This window comes from Hyperolius riggenbachi, chromosome 12 (genome assembly GCF_040937935.1).
Source record: "Hyperolius riggenbachi isolate aHypRig1 chromosome 12, aHypRig1.pri, whole genome shotgun sequence".
Classification (NCBI taxonomy): domain Eukaryota; kingdom Metazoa; phylum Chordata; class Amphibia; order Anura; family Hyperoliidae; genus Hyperolius; species Hyperolius riggenbachi.
In genome coordinates, this window is record NC_090657.1 from 228,199,983 (window position 1) to 228,213,649 (window position 13,667).

The 13,667-nt window shown below is 46.7% G+C and overlaps 1 protein-coding gene across 4 annotated transcripts in view; it reads left to right on the forward strand.

Moving 5' to 3' along the window:
• Positions 1-13,667, forward strand: part of ARHGAP27 (Rho GTPase activating protein 27) — a 185,526-nt gene that overhangs the window by 158,836 nt on the left and 13,023 nt on the right. For all 4 annotated transcript variants that reach the window (XM_068261980.1, XM_068261981.1, XM_068261982.1 and 1 more), the window contains 4 exons: positions 4,560-4,670; positions 4,747-4,845; positions 8,726-8,803; positions 13,506-13,640. In XM_068261980.1, the coding sequence (XP_068118081.1) occupies positions 4,560-4,670; positions 4,747-4,845; positions 8,726-8,803; positions 13,506-13,640 (423 nt within the window). The remainder of the gene's footprint in view (positions 1-4,559; positions 4,671-4,746; positions 4,846-8,725; positions 8,804-13,505; positions 13,641-13,667) is intronic.

Genomic DNA, 13,667 nt, shown 5'->3' on the forward strand with positions numbered 1-13,667 from the left:
TGCTGTCGGTAAGGTAAACTCGAGCGGGGAAACACCGCTGTCGGTATTTCAGCCTTCAGGGTGGTAATTCATAAAAATGTTTCTAGTTGTGATAGGCGTGCGGAGATATTCCGCTGTAGGCTGGCGTTAGGCTGTCGGTAGGCATGCGGAAACAGGAGAAGCAGGCGGAGTCCCTCCGTGCGGTGTTCTCTCTGCAGCTGCTTGGGAGGTCTGTCCCATTCACTGCAATGTATTCCGCACGCTTCTCGCCACATCCGAGGTAGCGGTAATCCCCGTCTGCATACCGCTTCCTCTAACCTTTATGAATTGACATTTGTTACTTTTGTTAAGATAATCACAAGGCGGTGATTTATCACTCTGCTCGCGAATGTCGGCTTTTCATGCGGAAAAAGCCTTTATGAATACAGATTTTGCTGTGTGGTCGGTAAAGTGAGCCCTTTTCAGCATATCCGCATGCGGAAATGCTTTATGAATCGAGGCCATTGTATCCTTTTAAATTAGCTATGCAGTCATGGCTTTCATCCATCGATGTCTCGGTTATTCCTACAATGTCATAGCCTTTGTCATTCAGAATGAACTCTAGTTCGTCTATTTTATTTGCAAGGCTCCGAGCATTGGTTACCATGCACTTTATATTTTTACCACCACATTTACCAATTTTGTTTACATGAAATGGGCTACTTGAAGTTTTACCAACCTCCTTAATCTTTACACTGTCCCCACCCCCCCTCTCCACCCCCCATAATGTTAGGTTCCCACTGTCTTTTTACCTTATCTTGTCTACATATTAAGACTTTATCCTCCCGCCTCCCCCCAGATCCTAGTTTAAAATCTCCTCCAACTGTTTAGCCATCTTCTCCCCCAATGCAGCTGCACCCTCCCCATTAAGGTGCAGCCCATCCCTGCTGTAGAACCTGTAGCCGACTGCAAATTGTGCATGAAGAATGTATAATAGAGGAAGAATCTTCTCATTCACCTGCAGATTACCTGCACATCATTCTTACATGTACCCACAGTTACATTGCCTAGGGCCTGATCCATGCTCTTTGTTCCGGTCTGTACCTTTTTCAAGTACTCTTACCAAGGACTAGTTTTAGTCTATGACAAAAAGGAATAAATATGGCAGTCTACATATCCTTCTCACGTCAGTTGTCATTTGAATTTCATGTTACATACTTTCAATCAACAAGATTGTAATATGCAAATTAGAGTCAACGAGTCAGAGTCAGTGGAATCCTAAACTGAGGAGTCGGAGTCGGTGGATTTTTGTACTGACTCCACAGCCCTGGTACAATCCCAATGACGTCAGCGTAATACCGAGCGGCTCTCGTGCAGGGTCAGTAACTTGCACCGGAGGGGGCCACGGGCAGGAAGGGGAGCTGCGATGAGGTCACAGGACGGCTGACAGGGGCTGGAGGAAGCCCGAGGTAAGTAGATTTTTGTTTTTATTAACATCTCGGACATATTCTTTAACCGTAGATGTGAGATAGGGTCTGGCAGTATGGGATAGGGTCTGGCAGTATGGGATTGGGGCTGGCAGTATGGGATAGGGTTTGGCAGTATGGGATAGGGTTTGGCAGTGTGGGATAGGGTCTGGCAGTATGGTTTAGGGTCTGGCAGTATGGTTTAGGGTCTGGCAGTATGGGTTAGGGTCTGGCGGTATGGGTTAGGGTCTGGCGGTATGGGATAGGGTTTGGCAGTATGGGATAGGGTTTGGCAGTATGGGATAGGGTTTGGCAGTATGGGATAGGGTCTGGCAGTATGGGATAGGGTCTGGCAGTATGGGATAGGTTCTGGTAGTATGGGATAGGGTCTAGCAGTATGGAATAGGGTCTGGCAGTATGGAATAGGGTCTGGCAGTATAGGATAGGTTCTGGCAGTATGGGATAGGGTTTGGCAGTATGCGATTGGGTCTGTCAGTATTGGGACAGGGTCTGGCAGTGTGAGGTAGGGTCTGGCAGTATGAGCTAGGGTCTGGCAGTATGGGCTAGGGTCTGGCAGTATGGGATGGGGTCTGGCAGTGTGGGTTAGGGTCTGGCAGTATGGGATGGGGTCTGGCAGTATTGGGATTGGGTCTGGCAGTATGGGATAGGGTCTGGCAGTATGGGATAGGGTTTGGCAGTATGGGATAGGGTCTGGCAGTGTGGGATAGGGTCTGGCAGTATGGGATAGGTTCTGGCAGTATGGTTTAGGGTCTGGCAGTATGGGTTAGGGTCTGGCAGTATGGGTTAGGGTCTGGCAGTATGGGTTAGGGTCTGGCAGTATGGGTTAGGGTCTGGCAGTATGGGTTAGGGTCTGGCAGTATGGGTTAGGGTCTGGCAGTATGGGTTAGGGTCTGGCAGTATGGGATAGGGTCTGGCAGTATGGGATAGGGTTTGGCAGTATGGGATAGGGTTTGGCAGTATGGGATAGGGTCTGGCAGTATGGGATAGAGTCTGGCAGTATGGAATAGGGTCTAGCAGTATGGAATAGGGTCTAGCAGTATGGAATAGGGTCTGGCAGTATGGAATAGGGTCTGGCAGTATAGGATAGGTTCTGGCAGTATGGGATAGGGTTTGGCAGTATGGGATTGGGTCTGTCAGTATTGGGATAGGGTCTGGCAGAATGAGGTAGGGTCTGGCAGTATGAGCTAGGGTCTGGCAGTATGAGCTAGGGTCTGGCAGTATGGGCTAGGGTCTGGCAGTATGGGCTGGGGTCTGGCAGTATGGGATGGGGTCTGGCAGTGTGGGATAGGGTCTGGCAGTATGGTTTAGGGTCTGGCAGTATGGTTTAGGGTCTGGCAGTATGGGTTAGGGTCTGGCAGTATGGGATAGGGTTTGGCAGTATGGGATAGGGTCTGGCAGTGTGGGATAGGGTCTGGCAGTATGGGATAGGGTCTGGCAGTATGGGATAGGGTCTGGTAGTATGGGATAGGGTTTGGCAGTATTGGGATAGGGTCTGGCAGTGTGAGGTAGGGTCTGGCAGTATGAGCTAGGGTCTGGCAGTATGGGCTGGGGTCTGGCAGTATGGGATGGGGTCTGGCAGTGTGGGTTAGGGTCTGGCAGTATGGGATGGGGTCTGGCAGTATTGGGATTGGGTCTGGCAGTATGGGATAGGGTCTGGCAGTATGGGATAGGGTCTGGCAGTATGGGTTAGGGTCTGGCAGTATAGGTTAGGGTCTGGCAGTATGGGTTAGGGTCTGGCAGTATGGGTTAGGGTCTGGCAGTATGGGTTAGGGTTCGGCAGTATGGGATAGGGTCTGGCAGTATGGGATAGGGTTTGGCAGTATGGGATAGGGTTTGGCAGTATGGGATAGGGTCTGGCAGTATGGGATAGAGTCTGGCAGTATGGGATAGAGTCTGGCAGTATGGAATAGGGTCTAGCAGTATGGAATAGGGTCTGGCAGTATGGAATAGGGTCTAGCAGTATGGAATAGGGTCTGGCAGTATGGAATAGGGTCTGGCAGTATGGGATAGGGATTGGCAGTATGGGATTGGGTCTGGCAGTATGGGATAGGGTCTGGCAGTATGGGATTGGGTCTGGCAGTATTGGGATAGGGTCTGGCAGTATTGGGATAGGGTCTGGCAGTGTGAGGTAGGGTCTGGCAGTATGGGATAGGGTCTGGCTGTATGGGCTAGGGTCTGGCAGTATGGGATGGAGTCTGGCAGTATGGGATGGGGTCTGGCAGTATGGGATGGAGTCTGGCAGTATGGGATGGGGATTGGCAGTATGGGATTGGGTCTGGCAGTTTGGGATAGGGTCTGGCAGTATTGGGATAGGGTTTGGCAGTATAGGTTAGGGTCTGGCAGTATGGGATAGGGTCTGGCAGTATGGGTTAGGGTCTGTTAGTATGGGATAGGGTCTGGCAGTGTGGGATACGGTCTGGCAGTGTGGGATAGGGTCTGGCAGTGTGGGATAGGGTTTGGCAGTGTGGGATAGGGTTTGGCAGTGTGGGATAGGGTCTGGCAGTGTGGGCTGGGGTCTGGCAGTGTGGGCTGGGGTCTGGCAGTGTGGGCTGGGGTCTGGCAGTGTGGGCTGGGGTCTGGCAGTGTGGGATTGGGTTTGGAAGCGTGGGATAGGGTCTGGCAGTGTGGGATAGGGTTTGGCAGTGTGGGATAGGGTTTGGCAGTGTGGGATAGGGTCTGGCAGTGTGGGCTGGGGTCTGGCAGTGTGGGCTGGGGTCTGGCAGTGTGGGCTGGGGTCTGGCAGTGTGGGCTGGGGTCTGGCAGTGTGGGCTGGGGTCTGGCAGTGTGGGATTGGGTTTGGAAGCGTGGGATAGGGTCTGGCAGTATGGGTTCGGGTCTAGCAGTATGGGTTCGGGTCTGGCAGTATGGGTTAGGGTCTGTTACTATGGGATAGGGTCTGGCAGTGTGGGATAGGGTCTGGCAGTGTGGGATAGGGTCTGGCAGTGTGGGATGGGGTCTGACAGTATGGCTGATGGTTTTGAGGGGAGATTGTTTGGGTTAGGCTTTGGCAGCCTGGACTTTAATCAGCCTTTATGTGACTTGAAGTGAAAGCTACAGGGCAGAGCCACATCTCATTCTCTGATCAGTAATCAATAGATATGACCTCTATTACAGCACAGAACAATAACATGTCTGACAGTGACCGCAATGTCCGTGCGAAGCTCCGGAAGTTTCTGCAGCGGAGGCCCACTTTACAGTCGCTGAGAGACAAAGGCTACATTCGAGGTAAGCGGATCCTAGCAATGAAAAAGCCCACACACTGCAAGTTGTTGTCTCTGAGATGCCGATTGTCTGTCCGCAGATCAGGTCTTTGGTTGCCACTTGCATCATCTGTGCGATCGCGAGAAGAGGAATGTGCCGACATTTGTCAGCAAGTCTATTGAGGCAGTGGAAAGAAGAGGTGAGATCAATTGCCTGGCATAATCATGACATGTATTTCAGATTAACAGACACTAAGAAACAGACAGCCCACAAAGTGTAATGGGTTCCACAAACTATGCAGCACACGTGAAGTATTTTGTGTAATCGTGCTATACACATGCGTTTGTGAGAGTAACAAGCTTTGCTGGTAATTCCCAGTGAAATGGGACCACTTTTTAGTGACTAGACCCCATGTTCCTCAGTGCTTTGCTACTTAAAGAGACTCCGTAACAAAAATTGCATCCTGTTTTTTATCATCCTACAAGTTTCAAAAGCTATTCTAATCTGTTCTGGCTTACTGCAGCACTTTCTACTATGACAGTCTCTGTAATAAATCAATGTATCTTTCCCCTGTCAGACTTGTCAGCCTGTGTCTGGAAGGCTGCCAAGTTCTTCAGTGTTGTGGTTCTGCTATGGAGTCCCCCTTCCAGGCCCCTCTGTGCACACTGCCTGTGTGTTATTTAGATTAGAGCAGCTTCTCTCTTCTCTCTTATCTTTTACAAGCTGGATAAATCGTCCTCTGAGCTGGCTGGGCTTTCACATACTGAGGAATTACAGACAAGGGCAAAGCTGTTTGCAGGAAGAAAAGAGCAGCCTGAAACTTCAGTGCATGAGAGATGCAGGAGGAAAGAAACACACAAATGATCTCTTGAGATTCAAAAGGAAGGGTGTATACAGCCTGCTTGTGTATGGATCGATTTTCTATGTGTGGACATACTGCACTTCAACCTACTTCCTGTTTTGGTGGCCATTTTGTTTGTTTATAAACAAACTTTTTAAAACTGTTTTTAACCACTTTTAATGCGGCGGGGAGCGGCGAAATTGTGACAGAGGGTAATAGGAGATGTCCCCTAACGCACTGGTATGTTTACTTTTGTGCGATTTTAACAATACAGATTCTCTTTAAAGTGGATCCGAGATAAACTTTTACTCCTTGCACAGTTGTGTTCCTTACATATTGTTTATAGGGCATTCCTCAAGCCAAATACTTTTTTTGTTTTGTTTTAATAATCTATTTCCCTATAAACTAAACAAGCCTCGCCCACAGCTCCTTTTGTGCCTTGGCACTGTAGCAAGGGCTTATGGGAGCTCAGTCTGGGCAGGAGGAGGAGGAGGTTACTAGCCAGAGATTTCAGAGGCAGAGGGGAGGAGGAGAGGGGACTGAATTTACACATAGGCAAGCTGATAGCATCTCCAGCCCTCTGCCTGTGACAATGTGACAAACAGAACATGGCTGCCCTCATTGTATCACAGGAATAAATAATGATAAATATTTGAAGCTGTTTGCAAGAGGAGGAGGAGGAGGTTACTAGCCAGAGATTTCAGAGGCAGAGGGGAGGAGGAGAGGGGACTGAATTTACCCACAGGCAAGCTAATAGCATCTCCAGCCCTCAGCCTGTGACACAGAACATGGCTGCCCTCATTGTATCACAGCAATAAATAATCATAAACATTTGAAGCTGTTTGCAGGCAGCTAGATATGCTGTGTAAACTATCTAAACTTTAGATAAGATATATAGACAAGTTACTTGTTATAGTTAGTTTTTCATCTCGGATCTGCTTTAAAGTGACCATACACTTATAGATTTGCAGCAGATTTGACCATCAGATAGATTTCTGTCAGATGCCGGTCAGGTGGAATCTGATGTGTGCCACACACTAGGAACAGATTTCCAATAGATTTCAGAGTGAAATCTATTGGAAATCGATCTAAATGCGTTATTGGACCATTAGATCCAATGCAACTCTATGGGCCATAGATCTGCTGCCAGCAGCAGATTGACCTAGATCTTCCAACCTGTCAGTTAGATCAAATCCATCGAAATCGGCCACAAATCGATAGATTTGAAAGAATCGATTTCTGATCGATCGATTCTATAGAATCGATTGATCGAATGATAGCTGAAATCGATCAGTGTATGGGCCCCTTTAGGATGAAGAATTTGTGCCACGAACTGTGTTCCAGAGATACTCTTAAAAGGCCCATACACTGGTCGATTTCAGCCATCGATCGATCGATTCTATAGACTCGACCAAACAATCAGAAATCGATTCTATCAAGTTCCCTATGCGATCGATTTGTGGCCGATTTTCGGTAGATTTGATCTATCTGACAGGATGGAAGATCTAGGTCAATCTGCTGCTGACAGCAGATCGATGGCCCTTACAGTTGCATTGGATCTAATTGGTCCAATAATGCATTTAGATCGATTTCCAATAGATTTCATTCTGAAATCTATTGGAAATCTGTTCCTAGTGTGTGGCACACATCAGATAGATTCCTGTCAGATTCGACTTGCTAGGCATCTGCCAGAAATCTATCTGATGGTCGAATCTGCTGCAAATCTATAAGTGTATGGCCACCTATAGTCTCGTGTCTGCCAGATTTAAAGGACTAACTAACGAGAGGGATATGGAGGCTGCCATATTTGTTTCCTGCTCAAGGACAACCGAAGTGAAAAAAAAACTGATGAGATAAACAATCGTATCTATCCTCCTCCTCCTAAAAATGAATTTTTTAGATGCCGCAGTTTTATTTTTTATTTAAATCTAATTTTTTCGTTTTTACTGTTTCATTTTTCTCTGCCCAATGACGCCTTAACTGAAATATGCTAGAGCTCAAATATATGAATTATTGACCCTTTTTATCTCTTTTCTGCTCTCAGAAGCCATTTACTGACATGGAAGTATTTTATGGCTGTAATTTGTTATCAGTGAGGGTTATGCTGTACTCTGACCCAGTCCGACCTAGATAGGAACTGCCACTTACATACCTGATGTTCAACTCTTTCAGGCAGAGAAAGAACAAAAAGTAAAACTACAACTAAAAGTAAAAAAAATAAAACTCAAGACACATTTTCATTATAAAACTATTGTTTACATCCCACCCTCCCAAAAATAGCCAAATAAAATCTTTAATATAAAAAAAACCCCCAAAAACATTACAATAAAAAACAAACAAACGTGTAAATATTTACCTTAGGGTCTAAACTTCTTAAATATCAATGTAAAGATGAAATATTTCTATTTTTTTTATTTTAAACTTGTAAATAGTGATCGATGCAAAACGGAAAAAATGCACCTTTATTTCCAAATAAAATATTGTCGCCTTACATTGTGATAGGGACATAATTTTAATGGTGTAATAACCGGGACATATGGGCAAATACAATACGTGAGTTTTAATTATGAAGGCATGTATTATTTTAAAACTATAATGGCTGAACACTGAGAAATAGTGATTTTTTTCTTATTCTTCCTGTTAAAATGCATTTACAGTAAAGTGGCTCTTAGCAAAATGTACCACCTAAAGAAAGCCTAATTGGTAGCGGAAAAAACGAGAGATATAGATCAGTTCATTGTGATAAGTAGTGATAAAGTTATAGGCTAATCAATGGGAGGTGAACATTGCTCAAGTGAAAACGACGGAACGCGAATGGGTTAAAGGACAACTGAAGTGAGAGGGATATGGAGGCTGCCATATTTATTTACTTTTAAGCAATACCAGTTGCCTGGCAGGCCTGCAGATCCTCTGCCTCTCATACATTTAGCCATATCCTCTGAACAAGCATGCAGCAGATCAGGTGTTTCTGACATTATTGTCAGATGTGACCAGATTAGCTGCAGGCTTGTTTCTGGAGTAGTTCTCAGACACAACTGTAGCCAAATAGATCAGCAGGGCTGCCAGGCAACTGGTATTGTTTAGAAGGAGATAAATATGGCAGCCTCCATATCCCTCTCACTTCAGGTGTCCTTTAAATAAATCAATAAAATTATTCTGCCTGGTAGTGAATGTTCTTCCTTTCAATTGCCATGTCATTTGTATCCTCACACGTTTTTCTTCTCTTTTGTTGGACCAGGGTTGGACATTGATGGTTTGTACCGGGTGAGCGGAAATCTGGCTGTGATACAGAGGTTACGTCACAAGGTGGACCATGGTGAGAAAATTGCAGAACTCTGGGCAGTTTTCTTCTCATTTCTTACCTATTTGAACAGTATTGTAACCTGCAAATGTTACATTGTTACATAGGCTGAGAGGCTCCAGCCTCAGGGCGCAGTGTAGGAGGGGGGCACAACTCACTCAGCTATCATTCCCATCACCCTCCTCCCTCCCAATAACATCACACACCATAATACTGTACAGGGCCAGGCAGAGAGGCTCCTGCCTCAGGGCGCAGTGTAGGAGGGGGGGGCACAGCTCATTCAGCTATCATTCCCATCACTCTCCTCCCTCCCAATAACATCACACACCATAATACTGTACAGGGCCAGGCAGAGAGGCTCCTGCCTCAGGGCGCAGTGTAGGAGGGGGGGCACAGCTCATTCAGCTATCATTCCCATCACCCTCCTCCCTCCCAATAACATCACACACCATAATACTGTACAGGGCCAGGCAGAGAGGCTCCTGCCTCAGGGCGCAGTGTAGGAGGGGGGGCACAGCTCATTCAGCTATCATTCCCATCACTCTCCTCCCTCCCAATAACATCACACACCATAATACTGTACAGGGCCAGGCAGAGAGGCTCCTGCCTCAGGGCGCAGTGTAGGAGGGGTCACAACTCACTCAACTATCACTCCCATCACCCGCCTCCCTCCCAATAACATCACACACCATAATACTGTACAGGGCCAGGCAAAGAGGCTCCAGCCTCAGGGCGCAGTGTAGGAGGGGGGCACAACTCACTCAGCTATCATTCCCATCACCCTCCTCCCTCCCAATAACATCACACACCATAATACTGTACAGGGCCAGGCAGAGAGGCTCCTGCCTCAGGGCGCAGTGTAGGAGGGGGGCACAGCTCATTCAGCTATCATTCCCATCACCCTCCTCCCTCCCAATAACATCACACACCATAATACTGTACAGGGCAAGGCAGAGAGGCTCCAGCCTCAGGGCTTAGTGTAGGAGGGGCACAACTCACTCAGCTATCATTCCCATCACTCTCCTTCCTCCCAATAACATCACACACCATAATACTGTACAGGGCCAGGCAGAGGCGAGAGAGGCTCCTGCCTCAGGGCGCAGTGTAGGAGGGGTGCACAACTCACTCAGCTATCATTCCCATCACCCTCCTCCCTCCCAATAACATCACACACCATAATACTGTACAGGGCCAGGCAGAGGCGAGAGAGGCTCCTGCCTCAGGGCGCAGTGTAGGAGGGGGTCACAACTCACTCAGGTATCATTCCCATCACCCTCCTCCCTCCCAATTACATCACACACCATAATACTGTGCAGGGCCAGGCAGAGAGGCTCCTGCCTCAGGGCACAGTGTAGGAGGGGGCACAACTTACTCAGGTATCATTTCCCTATTGTGTTTGAAGTAGTCAAAGGGAGGAGCCCTAATAGCAATCAGTGTGTGACGGCTGGGGTGGGAGGGATTAAGGGCGCACTTCAGCCTTGGGTTCTGGAGCACCTTGTCCCGGCTCTGATACTGAGGGTCTCCTTTTCCTGTGATAAAGCTGCCACAGTAAAATATCCTTCACTCAGAGGATTCCCTCACAGACTGCACCAGCTATGAGAATCCTACTTAACTCTTCCTGTTTTAGAAGGAAATGACATCTTCTTAAAATGTCTGAGACAGTTCTGCATGATTTCTAGAAACTAGGGGTGGGCCGACGAATTCGTTGAATCTACAAATCCCTTGAATCTTGTAAAAGATTTGAGATTCGTGGAATCTAATCCTGACGCCATTTCCCACCAATCAAATTTGAGGGATCCCGATGCTACATCCTTGCAGATCCATTGGTCCCCCCACCCTCCTCTGCTCGTCCCGTTTTCCTCGCTCCCCTCTGCTCCTCCTTCGCTCCAGCACGGAGCACAGACCTATCTCTCCTTCCTCATCGCTGTGTATGGCTTCTGCTGATGATGCTGACTATTGCCAGCTATACTGAAGGCACCTACACCTAGCTACCTATGCTGGAGGCCCCTATACCTAGCTACCTATACTGAAGAGTCAGTATTTGCAGTGTTGGCCCTTTTTTTTCAGGACCTCTGCAATTCGACTAGGCATGCTCTCAATCAACTTTTGGGCCAACTCCTGACTGATAGCAACCCATTCTTTCATAATCACTTCTTTCAGTTTCTCAGAGTTTGTCCACCTGCCTCTTGAGGAATGACCACAAGTTCTCAATGGGACTAAGATCTGGGGAGTTTCCAGGCCATGGACCCAAAATTTCAACGTTTTGGTCCGCGAGCCACTTAGTTATCACTTTTGCCTTATGACACGGTGCTCCATCGTGCTGGAAAATGCATTGTTCATCACCAAACTGTTGATGGATTGTTGGAAGAAGTTGCTGTTGGAGGGTGTTTTGGTACCATTCTTTATTCATGGCTGTGTTTTTTAGCAAAATTATGAGTGAGCCCACTCCCTTGGATGAGAAGAGATCCCCACACATGAATGGTCTCAGGATGCTTTACTGTTGGCAGGACACAGGTCTGATGATAGCGCTCACCTTTTTCTTCTCCTGACAAGCCTTTTTCCAGATGCCCCAAACAAACGGAAAGGGGCTTTATCGGAGAATATGACTTTGCCCCAGTCCTCAGCAGTCCATTTACCATACTTTCTGCATAAGATCAATCTGTCCCTGATGTTTTTTTTGGGAGAGAAGTGGCTTCCTTGCTGCCTTTCTTGACACCAGGCCATCTTCCAAAAGTCTTCGCCTCACTGTGCATGCAGATGCGCTCACACCTGCCACCATTCATGTGTGGGGTTGCTTCTCATCCAAGGGAGTGGGCTCACTCACAATTTTGCCCAAAACACAGCCATGAATAAAGAATGGTACCAAAACACCCTCCAACAGCAACTTATTCCAACAATCCAACTCGAGTTTGATGAAGAACAATACATTTTCCAGCACGATGGAGCACAATGTCATAAGGCAAAAGTGATAACTAAGTGGCTCGGGGACCAAAACGTTGAAATTTTGGGTCCATGGCCTGGAAACTCCCCAGATCTTAATCCCATTGAGAACTTGTGGTCATTTCTCAAGAGGCGGGTGGACAAACAAAAACCAACTAATTTCCGAGAAACTCAAAGAAGTGATTATGAAAGAATGGGTTGCTATCAGTCAGGATTTGGCCCAGAAGTTGATCGACAGCATGCCTAGTGGAATTGCAGAGGTCCTGAAACAGAAGGGCCAACACTGCAAATACTAACTCTCTGCATAAATCTCATGTAATGGTCAATAAAAGCCTTTGAAAACGTATGAAGTGCTTATAATTATATTTCAATACATCACATAAACAGAAACAAAGATCTAAAAACAGTTTAGCAGCAAACTTTGTGAAAACTCAAATATTTGACAGTCTCAAAACTTTTGGCCAGGACTGAATAACGATCCCTGGCCAAAGCGTTGCCACTTCCACTGGGTTTCCAGGGGGTCCGTAATCCTGGAAACCACATCATGAACTTCACTGCTCTTTCTTTTGAAATATGTAAATTTACACTACCAGTAGGTTGCTATATTATCTGTCATTTATCACATTAATTATTATTATTGATTTATAAAGCGCCAACATATTCAGTGGCGCTGCACAAAGTAAGAAACACACATAATACAGACAATGGTGTACACCAATATACAAGATACATAATTGGTGACAAAATACAAAAATGATTCAAAATACAGAATTGGTGATGACAGTGATAAAAGTAACATGATAAATAAAATGTATAATGATTTCCAAGACACGGAAGGGGGGGGGAGCCTTGCCCTGCCCTGCCCTTGCCAGCTTACAATCTAAAGGAATATGGGGGCAACAAAAGGTGGGCATTTCAATGTATACTTTTTTCCTATCATAAATTTAAATTCAATTTATCCAAAACTAGAAGGTCTCTGAATTTTTTCCCCTCTTGTTCCCAATCTCCTCCTTCACATACCCTACAAATTTGGTGTTTCTAACACATTTGGGGGCTTTGCACTTGCTACATCACTATTGATCAATGCAGCAAGGACAGGAGTGGTAGAATGTGGAGAATGGCATTGGGCAGCACCGTGGCATAGTGGTTAGCGCTCTCGCCTTGCAGCGCTGAGTCCCTGGTTCAAATCCCAACCAGGTCAACATCTGCATGGAGTTTTTATGTCCTCCCCGTGTCTGTGTGGGTTTCCCCCGGGCACTCCAGTTTCCTCCCACATCCCAAAAACATACAGATAAGTTAATTGGCTTCCCCCTAAATTGGCCCTAGACTACAAAACATACACTACACCATATTTCTTCCTCCCCTTCCTGCCTAACCTAACTACTTCTTTCCCAAGCTCAACCCCCACCAATACAATGTTCAAGCAATACCAGCAGACATTCCCTGCCTGATCTCACAACCCCACCTGAGAACAAACCGGGACACCTGAGACTCATGGGCAGCCCCATCATGCTTGCCTTCCTTTATCCCTTCGGGTTGTCCAGGCCAGTTCTTGCAGCATGGATAGAGATATACATAATAATGGATGGTTTCTTCTTGTCTATGTCACCATGGGAAGATGGCTGCAGCCATGTATCTCTCGGTGTGGGCCGTTGGATGGTCACACTGCCATGTGTCAGTTGATTCCGGTCAATCTCTGTGAAATTATTATTTTTGGTAATTGTAGAAGAGAGACTCTGCAGGTCATCTGATGCTTTCTCTTCACTGCTCTTTGTAGATGAGAATTTCAGCTTAGAAGACGGGAAGTGGGAAGATGTCCATGTCATCACAGGAGCCCTCAAGCTGTTCTTCCGGGAACTGCCAGAACCTCTGTTTCCATTCAGTCACTTCAACAATTTTGTGGAGGCAATAAGTAAGCTTATGTCTAGGATAAACCCTA